The 18,145-nt window shown below is 32.0% G+C and overlaps 1 protein-coding gene across 3 annotated transcripts in view; it reads left to right on the top strand.

Annotated features, from left to right (window-relative positions):
* Positions 1-18,139, top strand: part of LOC119839563 (acetylcholine receptor subunit beta-like 2) — a 38,626-nt gene extending 20,487 nt beyond the window's left edge. For all 3 annotated transcript variants that reach the window (XM_038365914.1, XM_038365911.1, XM_038365910.1), the window contains 3 exons: positions 75-190; positions 396-508; positions 16,610-18,139. In XM_038365914.1, the coding sequence (XP_038221842.1) occupies positions 75-190; positions 396-508; positions 16,610-16,825 (445 nt within the window). In that variant the 3' untranslated portion in view covers positions 16,826-18,139. The remainder of the gene's footprint in view (positions 1-74; positions 191-395; positions 509-16,609) is intronic.
* The last annotated feature ends 6 nt before the right edge of the window (positions 18,140-18,145 follow it).

Raw genomic sequence — 18,145 nt, 5'->3', positions numbered from 1 at the left:
CAACCGCTGGCGAAAAGCTAGTTACCCGTATGTGTACTTAAAAAACGACATTAATTGAGTATAACGTTATCCAGTAGGGACAGTCTGACGGACGCGTTTTCCAACGGCAAGGGCGATGATGGTGACTACCGGAAGTCTCCTGGACCTGAAGACGATATGCTCGGAGCTGGAGCGCAGCAGCGACCTTCAGGTATACACACACACACTCACACACATTCAGAGCAACTCAAATTCAAACTTAAAAATCATTCCTTAATTAAAACTGCTTAGTCCTTTTAAATCCTCACAACTAACGACTCAAAACACATTCATATCTTATTTCTTTACATAGCTGCATGCGCATATAAACGACCACCTCGTTTGTGTAGTCGGTTAAAAATATAATTGTAATATAGTTACGGAATCTGAGAACATGTTGCCCCGCCACCTCTCGCCCGAAGTGGCGGCCGCGTTGCAGAGCGTCCGCTTCATAGCTCAGCACATTAAGGACGCGGACAAGGATAATGAGGTAATTTGATAGCTTTTTTTTTCTTTAGAAATGGTTTAAACTACTTGTTGTTTTGTGTCATCAAATTTATGCCAGTTTTTCACGATATGAATGGTTTTAAGTATTGAGATATTACGTGAACTATTTTATTTCTTTTTTACTCCTATGTTTTATGTAATAATTGAATAAATAGGATTTATTAGTACGATTTTAATGACGCTGTAGGATACCCTTTTCGAGTAAATAAATATTTGAAATCACTCGTATCCTATTTCCCAAAATTTCCTTTTTATTCCACGTTTATTTATTAACGGTACAAACTTTTAATTACAAAACTTCAAACATTTTTAACGATAGCCGAATCGAGTTCCAACAAACAAATTGGTCATTAACAAATCCTTAGAATCGGGGCAATTACATTTATCTTGTTAATCCTAGATATAACTTAAGTATAGGTTAAGTTATAAACTTGTGGCAGCGGCCTACTTTCCCTCTGATAACTTTAAATTACATCGCTTCTTTATAAATAGGTTAGCTTTGAGGGATGTTTTGCTATTTTCAAATTGTTTTTCGTTACGAAAATGCTGGTATTACTTTGATTTAAATAAAAGTCATGTTTTGACCTTTGGTTTTAGGTTATTGTTTAACCTTTGGGAATCAAAGATTGTTATAGCACAATATTTCGTTCATTATAAATGAATTAATGACTTGTTTTACTAATGAACCTTATTGTACACTAGCGATCCGCTCCGGCTTCACCCGTGGTACAAATATAGCCTTCGTTAATAAATGGGCTAACACTGAAAGAACCTTTCAAATCGGACAAGTAGTTCTTGAGATTAGTGCGTTCAAACAAACAGCTTTAAAATATTAGTTTAGATTAATATGACAAGGAATAAAGCAAGCTGTCTTATTCTTACAAGCGATATCTATCAAGCAACCTAGTGTGTGTGTGTGTGTTTAGTGCTTTTTTACCGGAGGACTGTGTTTTTTTTCTCAACCCTCTTAGTTCATTCCTTGATTCCCGTCGTCAATTATTTCCGTAGACCTTAAAATCGAGCAACCCATTTGCAGAGGCCCTTTATTTGCAAATGTTCATGAGCGGTGATCGCTTACCTTACGGTGAACCAGCTGGGTTACCCTCTCTACCCAAAAAAAGAAATACACAATACCAAAGAATATTTCATAATAGTTCATACTTATATTGAAAAAATCACATAACAAACTTAATTAAAAAAAACTTATGTACCTTCCTATGTACACAAAATAATGAGTTTAATTTGTTCTCATAACAATTTTGTACCCAAGTTATAGAACAAAATTTTCATTCTCCGTAGCTCAACTATTCTTTGAGTTAGCCTGCACAATTCCATGAATGCAAACTTAAAAAATAAACCCAACTTACAACAAGCACTTACTAGAGTTTGCTTACTTAGCATGACGTGGGTTTGAGTTGTACGTAGGAATGTTCAAAACTTAGTTTTAACTCTTGACAAGCTCGCGTTTGAATCGAAAGTGATTTAACGAAGTTCGACTCGCCCGTTTTTGTTTTAATTGGTGTTGTAATTTTTTTTTTGATTGCGAATTTCACAGTTCATCCGTGTTAAATTACACATAACTATTAACCCTACTAGTAGTATTATAAATGCAAAAGTTTGTAAGGATGTGTGTGAGTTTGTTGCTCTTTAACGCAAAAACTACTGAACCGATTGCAATGATATTTGGTACGTAGACAGCTGGACAACTGGAATAACATATAGGCAACCTTTTTCCCGATATTCCTACGGGATACGGACTTACGCGGGTGAAACCGCGGGGCGCAGCTAGTTACACATAATTATAAGTGATGTGCACTTGTTGATTTCAAACGTCATAATACCCAAGAATGCGTTTTTTTATTTGCAATAGTTTTGCGAAAAATATATATTAAAATCCTTTTGTATACCTGATATGAAAGATATACTTATAATATATTTATTAAAGTCGATTATTTATATTCATTAAGTCGATTATTTTACCATTTAAACATTCTTTCACCAATAGGTAACCACGTGGTTGTGCTATAGGCTATAATATATTTTGTTTTTTATCCCGGGTCAACCCGGACGGAGCAGGCACGAGCGCCTATGACTGTGTACACAGTCATAATCTCCATGCATCTGCCAAAATCTGTAAATAAAATCAAAAACTACCCTCATCTTAAAAATAATTATGACCATAAATAGTTTTCTAATACTAACTTTATCGCAATCTCCCGCCTGTTCTGTACAAATATTAATACACGTCGAACATTGTTGGTTTACTCGTTGAAATAAAAATGAAACACTTCAATAAATCCTTTCACATCGACAATCAGCCAGCAATATCAACATCTACGACAATGTTTGCTCGCAACATTTGCGAAACATTTCAAACAACGAGATTTCCTCTGCACCTCCTCTATTGACTTCGCTTTATTCTAATGTTCGTTTTTTCATCCAAATTGCGGATCGAACTTTCTAGATTGGCATTTGAAAGATTGGGGTTTCGTTCGGGATTCTTTGTTAATTTGAGATAACTTTTTCTTAACATTTTTATTATAGATAGAGAGAGTTGTGTTTATTCTGTGTCCTTTTCGGATTTTGTATTTTTATTTGTATCGTCTTTGAAACAAAATACTATACGATTTGAGTACTTTATGTACTTTGTAAATGTAAAAAATAATAGGCCATTAGAATTCGATCGAGGCGAAGGTTTTGGTGTCTATAAGTTAAAATTTTTAATTGTGGCTTGAAAAATGTCGTGTATTAAGTTCATAATTGTCTTATGAGTTGTCTATCCACATTATAATAAATAGGGTGAATGATAAAGTTGCGTAATAGATAAATACAATACTAACCTGCGTGGTTAATAAGAAAACATTAACGTAAATCCGCTTTAATGCAAAGCAAAACTAAAGACTTATCAATAATAAAATTATGGAGATTCATTCAAATTTACGCTATTATTTCGAGAAAATCCTGTGGTTTCTCAATGAAAGTTTGCGCAAAGAGATTAAACAAGGATAACAATTAAATCTGCATTTAATTTCAAACTAAACAAACCCCCATTTACGTTAGCGTTAACTGCACTATGGGTTTGCGATTTTTCCATTTTTCTTTTACATTCGGAGAACACATTTCTTCTTTTTGATATAGGCATCTTTTTCTTTATTTATAATTAAATAAATAGTTGTTTGCTAATCGTATTTATTGTTAAGAAAAATTCATACACAATTCGGTTTTCGTATTCATGTTTCTTAGATGGATAAAGCACAGGGCGAGCGTAGTTTCATCATGAATTCGTTAAATTTAATCCTCACCAACGCTGAACAATATAATTAAGAATAGTTATATTTCTTTTGGCAAAATACTTTCATAACAGAAAACACGTGGCTTAAATAGCACAGCACAAACTTAATTAAAACATTCCGTGCTGTAATTACGTGAAGTCGGATTCAACATCATATATTTTACTGAATACTGAATATTAACAGTTGTATCAATTACTTGCGTCAAGTTATAATTAGTTTTCTTAAGGGGTTTTTCGAATTCTACACACACTAATATATTTTTATTCTTATTTCTGTGTGAAACAAAGTCACAGGCCACTTTATTTAGAAATTCTTAATACAGGTACTAAGAATATAAAAAGTAGCAATATATATTATCATTACAATCAGTAAAAATTCCTTGCCTTCTATTTACATATTAATTACTAGCACCTTTGCCTTTCTATCGAACCTCGTTAATATTTATATAAGACATAATATTAAGCTAGACCACGATTATGACAAACAAAGGTTACGACATTGGACAAAAAAGTGTATTTAATATTCGCGCGAACAAAGTCGCCATTATGGAATAAATTATGTTCCACCACTCTATCTTAATTAAAGTATTCCACGGTTAAGGTAATAAAATTCGATTCGGGATTTCGTTCAATATTCAAGAGGCATTAGGGGATAGGAATAGATCGCGTCATCTCATTGTTAATATCACCAGTTAATACCCATAAAGCATTTTGACGGAATTCCAATTTATTTGTTGGGACGTTGTTTACAGAAATACAGCAGTAAAGTATGTAATACAATCTTGATTGAGTCTACATTATTGTGGCAAAATTCCCCGCTTTAGAATAGAAGAAAACGAAATGGGACTAATTTCAGTTTGTCTTCAAAAGTAAAATAAATATGTACCCATTATAAGCAACAAGCGATACGTATTCAAGCTTAAACATTTCAACAAATAGTCTTTAAAAATAATAAAGATTTTCATATCTATTTAAAAGAGTTTAATACTATATTGTCGCATACATCCTACTAATATTATAAATGCGAAAGTTGTAAGGATGTGTGTATGTTTGTTACTCTTTCGCACAAAAACTACTGAACCGATTGCAATTAAATTTAGTACGTAGTAAACTGGACAACTGGAATAACACACAGGCAACTTTTTATCCCAATAACCGTACGGGATACGGACTTACGCGGGTGAAACCGCGGGGCGCAGCTAGTAATACATATAGACTAAAACTGAGACACGATGTGTTATATCGACTTATTTTCGTTTATCCTCTTATTAATTCGTAGTTCTCAATAATTCGTAGTTCAGTTGTACATAAATGTACATTCTTGATACAATCTAAAGATGAATCAATTTCTAAATAGCTCAAGACAAAAACATCGTTTTAAAACGACTCATTCACACTTCAATTGAGGCGAGCTCAATTATATTGCGTGAACGTCACAATTTGCGGGCTTATGAAATCAGCAAACGCGAACGAATTGTCCCCAGAGCGTGCGCTGTAATGAACGAATGAATGTTTTATCAAACCCACACAACGGCACGTGTCACATGAATGAGTAAACATTGGGTCTCGCCCACGCGAAGGCATTGAATTTACCCTGGAGTTCTTATAACTAGCCGTTATTTGTGTTAGACCACGTTCGCAAATTATGTCTTCTGTGGAGAGATTGTTTAATTATCAGCTGGTAGATAAATATGTTGTATTTCAATAATTAATAAGACTTCCGTAAAAGTGAAATTAAATTTGGAATGTAAACAACTAACGGTTTTGCTTGAATATTGTAGTAACTGTAAAGTATGACGATTCACTTATAGCTTGAAAGGTGAGAATTTCATTTATTCCCCAACACGAATATGCCAATACAGCAATCTCGCTCTGCTCTAATTCCGAAATCGTAATTAAATTCGAAGTTGGAATCTGTAGCTAAATCAATGAAAAAGTCGCTGAATCCAATTTCCCTATGGGAACAATTTATAGAACCAACACGGCACACTCCATTAACATTATTAATACTGTTAACAAATTACTTGCCTCTATACGTTCGATCACTAGGAATGGCAGAATGGCACTGGGTTATGACCTCTGCTATACTGACAATTATGACGTAAATGAGAAATGTTTTAGTTATTTTTTTTACAGTTTGCAGTTTGTTTAACAGTTATTGTTCTCTAAAGATCCACTTAAATTGCGTAGTAGTTGGCATCTAAATGAACAGTAAACTTATGTAATATTTTATATGATTTAGCTATTACAAACATTATTTTAATAACGAATAATACATTCATCTCTGGTTTCTAATACAATCAACCAAATCTAGATAATATTCATGTCAAAAATTTACAAAATAAGGAAGTTAGACTCAGAAACGAATATATCCCTTTCCGAATCTGAAATGATATTTATTTTTTATTTTGTCAAAGCAAAGTTGTCAGTTGTCTACTTTAATCAAAGTTACAAGACTTGAACGCTACTTTAACTTGCAAATTAGTTTAAACGTAAATAACTCTTTAAGTTTTTTAACTCGATCCTTTAAAACGACAACTTCGCCTTTAATTTCTTAGGAAATAGCAGTGCATAACTTCGAACACGGTTTACAGCTTTAATGGCGTTGTTTAAAGTTTTAAGCTTGTTTATTACGTGACTATCTTTAACGTTAATTTTAATCCTTTGCCATACTGAATACGACGCTCGTACAAATTTGTGGGGGTTTCGCGAAGTTTCGAACTAATTAGTACTCTATACAGTTAGAGTACAATGTTGTATCGAGTTATTTCATTTTGTCAATATTTTGTTAATGAATAATAAATTGATCAAAGTACGTTATGTAGTAGATATAAACATCGAGTACAAACATCAAAAACAGAACGGCAAATACAAGACCGTCCTAATTAGCATTTATAAGAGCTACCCTAGAACAAATCTTAATAAATCTCAAAGCAATCCCGGCGAATGTAATTAGTCAATCTCATTAGTGGTAACGAGACGAAATCAGCACATTTAAATTGCGGTCATCCATAGCGTTCCCGCAGGAGGTGTAGTCGTGTTATGTGCCCTGTGGGACACCTAGCGTGTCCAGCTCTAATGCTAGCTCGAGATATCTTTAGATTTTTCCTTACGTTCCAATTTGCTGTTTCTTAAGAAAGTTTCTAGAAGCGTAGTAAATACGGGTTAGATTTATTAAAGTTCAACAAGTTGAAACATTAATATGGCGTAGCTCTATCGTATTTTCTGTACACTGCATTATAAATAAATCAAGAAATTTTCATTGTAAGGAAAATTTTAAATTTAAATTAGGGACTGTACTTTCGAAATACATAGCGGGCTTACTATAATTGTAATCAGATTCATTGTGATAAGATATTCTGATAATTATGCCTGTGTATATTTAGAATCAGCATTGACTAGTACAAGTAAAACATAATTATTTTAGAGAGATCAGAAGAAACGCACAATATTTGGAATTTTAGAATATTTAATAAAAACGAAATGTATAATAGACTAGCGGTCAGCCCCGGCTTCGCCCGTGGTACATCTACACCCAGATCCTGCTAAGATTATAAACGTGAAAGTTTTTAGGTATGGATGAATATATGGATGTTTGTAAGGTTCTCTTTCACGCGAAAGCAGTTTATCGACGCCCACTTCGCAACGGGCCGTGCAGCAGAAATCGTAATATTTTAATTTCACCACAACTTCAAAACTAAACGTCCAATTTTAATAATTCAAAGACCAAATAGTATCAACATAAACTGTACTTATTTATGAAATAATTTATTTTGATAAGGACTAATAGCGTGAGTAAAATAAACGCGTTTAAATGTAGTCCAAAAAAAAATTCAAGATTTTTAAATAAAAATTTGGTTATTGTGCCTCACTCGACATAGATAGGTATAGTGTGTCGCGGACTTTTTTGTAGATATTTATAAGATCTACAATTAATTCTAACATTTTATGGTTCTATCTTTTGTAGTTTAGGCAGCGTACGCAAAATAAGTAACTTCATTGGATGATTTTATTCAGTTAATCGAAAATATCTTACGGAACCCTATTTTTTTCCAAAATAAAATATAGCCTATGTTACTCGTGGATAATGTAGCTTTCGAATGGTGAAAGAATTTTTAAAATCGGTCCAGTAGTTTTTGAGCCTATTCATTACAACCAAACAAACAAACAAGCAAAGTTTTCCTCTTTATAATATTAAGTAATAAGTAATAGATATAGAAGAGGAATTATGCATGTGTGTAAATTGATCTACAGCATGATATTGTATTTAATAATAATATTAATAATGAAATGGATGCATTAAAGTCATCTTTATATATAAACCTACTAATTGTATATAATATCATTGCATATAAAGTACATAAGAGCCTACATTCGAGATTCTAAAGTATACGCATGCCTCAACACATTTCCCAACACTGTATAATTCAATGATTAAACTTTCAAATGTATAATGGCTGTATTATTTATTTGTGAATTGAATTCCATCACTTTCTGGAAACAAATTAACAAATTTGTCTTGCTTCATTACGTAATTGCCACCAATAAAAGTTCGAATACTCCAACTCTATTATAAACCTAATGTGTTTATTTATTTAAAGAAAAGCTTACCAACTAGATACATAATTTCTTGTTAAAACTATTAAAACATACATCAATACATTAGTACGTATGTATCTTAATTATATTAAAACTGTCTTACTGTTTTCCTAATGGTTTCGTACAGACTAAAACTTGCACTTAGCCAGTTGCTTTCAAACAGTCTCGAAATTCAGAAACGCGTGAAGTAGTATAATCGGCTCAAAATTTGTATTTGCGGCCAAAATCTAAAACGCTGCGCTACGCACTGAAATTCAAGTTAACCGAGACAGCTTTGCGATGCTTTATGGTTGCATTAACTGTCTAGCAATAACTATGTTTAGTTCTCGAATCTGAGATAGGAGATTCTCTGAAAAGATCCAGATCATATATACTTGAACGTAATTATATTGACATAGACGATAAAAATATCTGTAGTAGACTCTGTTATGACTGTGAGAATTTGATTTAAATACCTGGATAAATTACAGTGAACAAGAAATGAAATTCTAAAACAAGTATTGACGAGAGCCAATAGAGAGGTTTTATTGAAGACTTTTCTAACTGAACTTAACTATCATCATTCTCGGACCGGTTAAGCAGCCGAGAATAACTTGTAAAAACTTTTCTTTGCTCTTACAATAGCGTCCTTTGTAGAGAATTGAAAACTTCAACAACTCGAGGATATTAGACGTAGAATGAATTCGTTATTTATGTATTTATGAAGTTATTATAAGAGCGACCCGCCTTTAGAACCAGACAAAAGCATGTAGGCACAGTTTGTTACAAAGTTTTAAAGGATATAATAGCCTTTCATGAAGGAAAATCTAAAATTATTTTTCTCCTCTATAGTAGAATTTTAACTTTGTTTAATGTACGAAGAAATGCGTTTGCTTCCTCGTTATTGAGTCTCTATGAAACTGCATACAAAAGGAATTCTTTACAGTATTTCTGTTTTGTTCTCCCTTAGCATCTTATATCGTGATTTAGGAATAAATGTGAAATATGCTCTAAGCTTTTTTTTATATAATAGACATTTCGGTTTGGTAAAATCTGCAAATGTTTTTGAAATAATTGATGGAAGGACTTAAATGGATACTTAGCACTAATGATATGTCAACATTGACATCTTTTGTGGATTGGGTTCTAACGATTCAATTAAAATATTGTTTCAAGCTTTCTTAAACGCTTTATATTTAGCGGCATTTTCTAAATTTTCTCTATTGAATTAATATATTAATATATTTATTATTAAATAAAATCGTGTTAGTTACTCCACTGATATCTTAGGATTGAAGAACAATTTATAAAATTTATGTTTTTAGTCTGTTCAATTTATCTCCATTGACATTAGTATAATAACTGTTAAAATTAGAAAAACTTGCGCAAAAAATGCCTAATATAATGGATATAGCCGGGGCGAGCTAATTATTTACAAAGCGCTTATAAAACGGCCGGTGGTGCTACCAACAAAATAATACATAATTCCTAAAGAAACTTGGGAAAATGTAAAACAATTACGGCTCGTCAATTGTCGCGGGAATAGTGTTCTTTACCCAACCTAATTCGAAAGAGCTTTTAAACTGGGGCGGATCGATTTTTTTACAAGGACAACGGTGATGGCGAACTGAATTGTTATTCCGAACACGTTTTTAAGTCTCGTAGATAACCGCTGTTCATTTTTGAAATGGCTATATAAATAGCACCCTCCGGGCGAATAAATTTTAAAACCATCAGTGGATTAGTAAAGAATTCTCGATCAGAATTGCGAGCTTATGGAAGATTTAGTTGTGCTTTTTTTGTTTCTACAGTTTACTTTCTCTCCTTGATAATGACGCTTCAATTATTAATTTTTTTCATTTTACTGGATTTAATATCATTGTCTCGAAAATAGATTATCTTATTGTGTGAATTTACTGTTTTTAATTTTAATTCTAATGTTATGTTTGTATGTAATGTTAATACATCATTGTTATGTTTGTTTCGGTAAGACGATTTAATTTTGGTTAAATTAAACAATCCGCGCTACAAATTTTAAATGTTAATATTTAACTCATTTAAAATCTAACGCTGGCCAAGCTATTTATTTCCATCAATACCAAAGATCTGACATTTTAAGAATGAACTTTTCAGTTTGTTTGCCACTTTTCCCTCTATATTAATGGTGGTTATTCTTATCTCCGTTATCGGAAGTAGCTTATAAATGATGTCAAGGTTTTTTGCAATGTCTATAGATGTATTTAATATATATATTTAATACTTCAGCGCTGGCAGAGATAACATGAATTTTGTATATGTATTTATTTTAAATTGTATGTTCAGATTAACGCTAAACGAGACACAATAGTGTTATGAAAAATCAAGTATTATATTCTTCTAAATACGTCATTCCCCATGTATATCCAACAATAGCAAAATACATAAACATTATAGTTTTTTATTTGTAGATTATATATAAACTGAGTATTATTTAAAGCCACCGATATATTCTGCAGATAATTCTCTCAGAACTCAGTATATATTTAAACACAGGCCTACTGCCTACTTGTATAAGGGACCCAATTAACTGCTCGCCCTCAATAAACTGCTGAATATAGTAAAAACAACCCTTTGCTTTTCTGCGTGACCTCAAAATGAAGCGGCGATGAACCTTAAAAACATGCTTTTGCAGACATACGCCCTACTTAATTGAGCTTTTCTACTTCACAGATAAGTTAAAACTATTGAAATATAAAATGTCGTTCAAAACTGAATATTGTAAAATGTTCCCATTAAATATTCCATTATCAGCATCGGCACAAAATAATCTATTCAAAACGTCTACGTTCATTTCAGTTGATTGCTTTTTCAAACACCATTCCCATGAGTTGGATATCGGGGTAAACACGGATTCCCATTCCTAGGCACTAACAGTATTTGAGGCGGATTTCCCTCATATTATACCCACAAACCTAACAAACTGTTTCGAACGTCCAATGGAATTTCAACATTATTTGAATAGAAATAAAATATATATTCCCGTGTTCCTAAACGACAGAATGGATTTTAGGGCTTAGGAATCGTAAAGGAATGGCGAAGTTTCTAGAAAAATGTAAGACCTCGAAGCTGTATTTCTTATTATCTGATTGTAAGAAGTTGAAGCTAGTTTGTGTGCGGTTCTGAGGGAAAATTTTATGTCCGCGATCTTGTATTCAATTTCGCAAGGTATTGGAATTTTTATTATACGTTTTACATCTTAAATCGGGATGTTACAAATGTTTACTTATAAATAATTGATATGAACCGAATATCTATAATATCTACAATTGAAAGAGCAAAACTGTAATACGCATTTCCTATTAGACTGTATGGGAAATGGTGAAAGCAAAAAAATTGTCATATCAGTAGTCATAGCTTTTACCCAACGGTTTTATCTATATTACTTTTAATCAAGGTTTTTGTATCGTTGCGTATCATTTTTATAAAGTGTCGACTTTCTGAAACTTAACTATTTAACACCACGTCTTTACTTATAAAGTCGCGAGTTCGTATAAAAGTCATAATCGATAGGGTGAATTCAATAAGCTACACCTATTAATGTTTATGCGAATTTCATATCCTTTGAGTATATTAAACATCATAAAACTCGAAAGTGTCTCCGAGGCATAGAAGCCATTATGAGATGTGCGGTAAGGGCGGATATTGAATTTCGCTCCACTCCCAAACCACTTTAACAAGTGGATCGGCATATTGGTCCCAAGGAGTGCATTGCTATTGGAAAATACTTAAAAACGTGACAATATTATGCATTTCGAAACCTTGGAAATCGATTCTTCTGGAAAGATTTTCATTCACCAATATAAACAATGCGGCTACTTCAACCCTCAGTGAAGTAAGATTACGTTTTCAGGGCTTTGTTTTTGTATGGTCAGCGCCTTGGGCGTTCTGTAATAGATTTTCAATCTATGTTTTTATTTGAAAGGTTTGATGTTGATCACGTTTTTCTAAATTTTAATATACAAATTTCTGTATGCCATATGAGAAAGTTTACGAGCACATCAAACTGTAAATTTACATTGTTAACACGTGGTGAATATTAAAATTTAATCTCGCAATAAAACGCGGCGGGGTATAAAAATTCAGAACATTCTTCTAAAGTGCATCAGTTGCACTCTTGAAATGCCTTGTGGGAAGCTATTCATTTTATATGCGCTACTTACTTCAATATTTTAGCACATTGATCTGTTTCTTAGATTTATTGGCTGCTTATTGGATTAAAGTTTCTTGAACTATATGTTCAATTGAAATTGAAGATTAATATTAATTCGATTTTACCACCTATGACATATAGAGTTGTTTTCGTTTTTCTTTCTCATGAAACAAAATAAATCCAACGGTACTTTCGTAGCGTTAAATCGTCCATGGAACTATCGATTTACCCATTGCAGGTCTGCTTCAATGTTTAATCCCATGTTTTTTATAACTACGCTCTAACGTAGATCGGCAGAATGATTTAAAAAAAAAACATTTTTTCGTTGAAGAATATGTATTTGTTTACTTGTCATTTTAACGCACATAATATGACATAAATACTCGTGCAAAAATTTAATTGAAATCGCCCATACAAGTTTATCTTTAAACTTTTAATACGGTTTATGGTTGCACGAAATATATCAATACTTGCATTAATATTTCGCTTAACCAAAATCCGTGTGAACATATCGAAATAATTAAATTCATACAAACATTGTTTAAATTTACATTACGTGCTAGATAATTTAAGGATTAATCGAATTGGTTCACTGCGATACCGTTGTTTACGTATTGAATGTAATTTAATATTGTAGTAATAGCGTATCTAATGCAAACAATGGCATTTTCATCTGATTAACATTGAATTGTTGCTGTGTAAATGTGATATGAGGTGTGGAAATTATGTTTTGGCCGCAGGCCTGGTCGGGTGTTATGTAGACACGAAAGAGGAATGTTTCAATTCTATAACGTTACTTCGAAAATTTAGAACAGCATGATTTATTTCGTTTTAGAATAGAAAAAATTATTGTTAAATAATTTAATATTGTAGTAATAGCGTATCTAATGCAAACAATGGCATTTTCATCTGATTAACATTGAATTGTTGCTGTGTAAATGTGATATGAGGTGTGGAAATTATGTTTTGGCCGCAGGCCTGGTCGGGTGTTATGTAGACACGAAAGAGGAATGTTTCAATTCTATAACGTTACTTCGAAAATTTAGAACAGCATGATTTATTTCGTTTTAGAATAGAAGAAATTATTGTTAAATATAGAATAGGTAATTTATTTTAAGTTTCAAGAAAGTCACGCTTTCTAAAAACCCAAAACCAAAATCTAACAAATCCGTATACAATAAATAAATAAACAAAGAAATCAACAAAAAAAAAAAAGAAATTAATAACTCCGCATAATAAAATTTTACTAAGGAAATGCATATTTACTGGGTTAATTTCCATAATCCATTCCATTCAATCCATTATGATAATACGTTATAGCGTCGGAAGTGTAGTAACATCATTCCATTATAATGCTATCCAAAAACATTACCGAGCAGTGCTTGTAAAGGAGTGTTCTCAAATCCCTTGAGCGCTGGCTCGTAGTGATTTCAGCTAACATTGGCTCGTTGACTACAACTTTGACCTACTGAGTATTCCAGACGGAATACAAGTGGCATTAATTTATACTGTGGCTAGCTTTACTGTAAATAAATTAGTAGAAGCTAATGCACACTTTTAACGCGCCGAGTGAGAGTTATGAATGGGGATTTATTTAATTTTTTAATAGAATTCTTTCAGTGCATTAGTTGTGTAAGCTCCTTTTAGGTGGCTGGTGAAACTCTTCTTCAAAGGAATTACAAATATAGTTAGTTACATGTATATTTTTTAATCCACTCTCTGAGGAAAATATAGCATTGGTTCTGTCTTGATTTGTGTACCTATTAAGTAGGGATATAGTCCTGATCTATTTTTAGCTAGATAAAATTATTGTTTATTTATATAATTGCTATAAGAAAATGCATGTAAATTGTTGTTACTTTTCTTTAGCAATAGTTAATAATAAGATTTAATTAAAACTATTTTCTAATATTCGTTGTTAATCGCATTGACGAACATGGAATATTAAAAAAAAAATACACACTGAAATCTCACAAAAAATATACTTCTAAAAACGAATATTTCTTTCACAAAACGAACAAATTTGACGGTTGCAAAAATTGCGTCTGAATAAACAAATCGAATTTACTTTAAAGGTAATATAATAATAGTTCTCTTGTTTCGAAACTTTATTAGTTTTCGTAGGATGCAAAAAGTGCGGTAACGAGCTATGTCGAGCCGGAGTTCGCTTTGTAGAATCTCGTTATGAACTACAATACTTTTATAGAATTCGCATTTACTTCACCGACCGTCGTAGAAGAAATGCCATTTTGCATTGATACGATATTAAGTATGATAACCGCGAACCTCACTACGTTCACGATTTCACTTTTAGTTTTTCGAAATAGCCGAATTGTATTCAGAAATTGAGCGTGTTTACTCATAATAAAATTGTTTCGTTATTCGTTACTAACACTATAACACACACATGAGTTACTTAGTCATAATAAATTAAAATTAAGTAGCAGTTGTTCTAACATAAATAAATACATTTTTATATACATAAACTGTACAAATCAGACACACTATAGTTTCATCGTAAAATAACTTATTTTAAATATCTTGTCATTATTCTTAAACGGATCTTTCTTACACTGTAGAGTTTGATAATATAACGTGAAACTGTGTCTGACACATTGCCAGGGATATCAATTGAGTTACCGGCCAGTTCTTTCCGTACTTCGCAGTAAAAAGTCATGTTTTAGTCGTTCGTAGATGCTCGTATATACTAGAGAAATGAAGGTTTTCCACTCTATATTCTCAAATACGTTTTATATTCTGTGTTTCTCTATTTTTGCATAGTTCAATATAAAATAGATGGAAGATATATTTTAAAATCGAAGATTCACTATAAGCCATAGAGTATAGAACAAAGCCTCATAAGTTTAACATGTATGTATTACGTAGCAATTTTCAAAAGCCCTTCCAAACTACGCGCGCAATAACAACAAAGTCCTTTAGTTTTCATCAGCGTTACATTATCGCTAGCCTCTTAATCTACATCAGGAAATTACGCCATAATACGCTTCCTTTCATTACTAAAGCACAAAACCCATTGGAGACGGGAAATAATGAAAAAATGCCTTACATTTTGTAGCTAAAGGGTTCAATTAGATGCTTTGAAAACAAGTGAATAAACCAGGACAATGAAATGAACTCCTTAGCATAATTGGACACGATTCAATAAGGGATTCAATTATTGAAGTTAACTAAGAATTTATATTGGATAAAAATATTAAAAGCATCCTCAAAATTGCATTTACTTTATTATTATTACAATGCAAATTCAATACATGAAAAAAATACTTTATATATACAAAAAATTACATGACAGTGCCCGATCCCGCTATTCATAATAATAATCAATAAAAAAATTTATAAATTTGTGTTTCGTCGCTTTATTTGCTAACGTCAGAATAATTTATATGCGATGAATGACAAAAGACAACCATCCGTATAGCAAAATTAACACGCGTGAAGCGTATTAAGACAAGATACATTCATAATTGTTTGTTGGTCTATTGATTCCTTTTACATCGTAAAGGTCCATCCTATACAGGGTGGGTAGTCGCGCTGATAGCTAAACCATTGATGGGTGAAGATGTGAACCAAAGTTGTCTACACTTAGAGTTGTGACCCTTTTGTTTGGAACTATTGATTGGCATAGCTGGCGGATACATGGGAGGTTTAATAAAATTATTTGCAATCAAGGCTGTGCGGCTGTGTAGTTTGATTTTGAAGGGACTAGTCTGATTTGGAGCTTACCTCCGAAGGCTAGAAGGCTATCGAAATCCTATTGATAAAAGGTGGAAGTTACGCATTTAATAATATAAATAGTATTAAATTGCTAGTATTTAATCATACTAAATTAATCGATTATGATAAAATTGTAAACTCTGTATCCTTTTATATCAGAGAAGACTTAAATTTACATTTCATTAATGTTTAATTTTGTATTTAGTTACTATTGTTCTTAAGTTTTATGTCTCAAAAATATTTATTACCTATAGCCACTACTTATTGTCACACCATTTAACTCTTCACAGGTGGTCGAGGACTGGAAATTCATGTCAATGGTTCTGGACAGGTTTTTCCTATGGTTGTTTACGATCGCGTGTTTTGTCGGTACATTTGGTATTATATTCCAGTCACCTTCTCTGTACGACACTCGCGTTCCTGTCGATCAGGAATTGTCTTCTATACCGATGCGAAAGAATAACTTCTATTATCCTAAAGATATTGAAACTATTGGTATTGTGTAAAAGGTTTATAAGGAACTGTGGGTGGCTTAATTATTACAGACAGTATTTATGATTTTCCAATGGGTAATTTTGCATTTTTTGCAATTAAACAATATGTATTTCCGTATACTGTATTTCATATGTTATCGCACCACATCGCATTCGCATTTTAAACTAACTTTAGTTTTCTTTTAAATTAGTTTAAGATGCGAATTAATTTGAACTTAGTTTCCATGATTTCTCTTACGTGTGGATGGAAATTCATTCAATTCCAATCCAAAATTTATAAGTGTGAAAACGTACAGATAAGCGCACAAATAGAGTTAGTTACTCTTACGTAAAATAAGTATGTGCATTGCATAAAACTTTTTGCTATCTATATAAACTCTAGATATACTTAAATAAAGTCTGCCCTTATAATTTGGCCACCTAAATATATATTTTAATGGTATAAAAAAAAAAATGTAATTATAAGAGAAATTATACATTATTGGGAAAATTTTGTTTAATAGTAAATAAGATTAGTTAGGTATTTATAAGGGAAAATTGTTTATGGCGACCTGGCGTTCAAATATTGTAGAAATTTAGTATTATACAACTAAATATAAGAATTTTGGCATTTAAATCTAGCCATACAATCTGGTAATGCGTACAATGTTTTTGATAGATATTTTTTATTTTGGAATTGCTCTAACACTATTTAATAAATATAGCCTGCGTATTATTTGTTCTTAAAACTTTTTCGAATTAATGATTGCACTAAATTTATCATCAAAGACACCTATGGATGTTCCACGATGTTTACGATTATTAGAAAATCAGTCACACACTATCCTATATGCACTTAAAATGAATAAACACCTAATATGATGTCATGTATGTGTCTAGGTTATTTTCATATTGGCACATTTTTACGAAACATTAACGAAGATGAGAATAAAGTACTAAACGATAGTGAATACATTATTGGGAAAATTTGCTTAATAGTAAATAATGTTAGGAATAAGGCAGTATTGTTATTGGCGACCTGGCGTTCAAATATTGTAGAAAGTTGTATAAAATATCTGAATATTAGAATTGTAACATTTTAATCTAGTCATACAATCTAATAATGCATAGAATGTTTTGTTATATATGTATATATATTTTCATCTGGAAGTAGCTCTAAGGCTATTAAAGAAACTTAACCTAGGTATTGTGTGTGTAGTATAGGTTATTTCTCATATCGGCACACATTTTACTAAATAATAACCAATGTAAGAAAAAAATAAAGTATTAGGTGATAAGATTTATAACACATAATTGGGAAAACTTGGTTAAAGCAAATAAAAGTTAGGAGGG

The sequence above is a fragment of the Zerene cesonia genome, chromosome 4, assembly GCF_012273895.1.
Source record: "Zerene cesonia ecotype Mississippi chromosome 4, Zerene_cesonia_1.1, whole genome shotgun sequence".
NCBI lineage: Eukaryota > Metazoa > Arthropoda > Insecta > Lepidoptera > Pieridae > Zerene > Zerene cesonia.
This window is presented reverse-complemented; position numbering and strand designations above follow the sequence as displayed.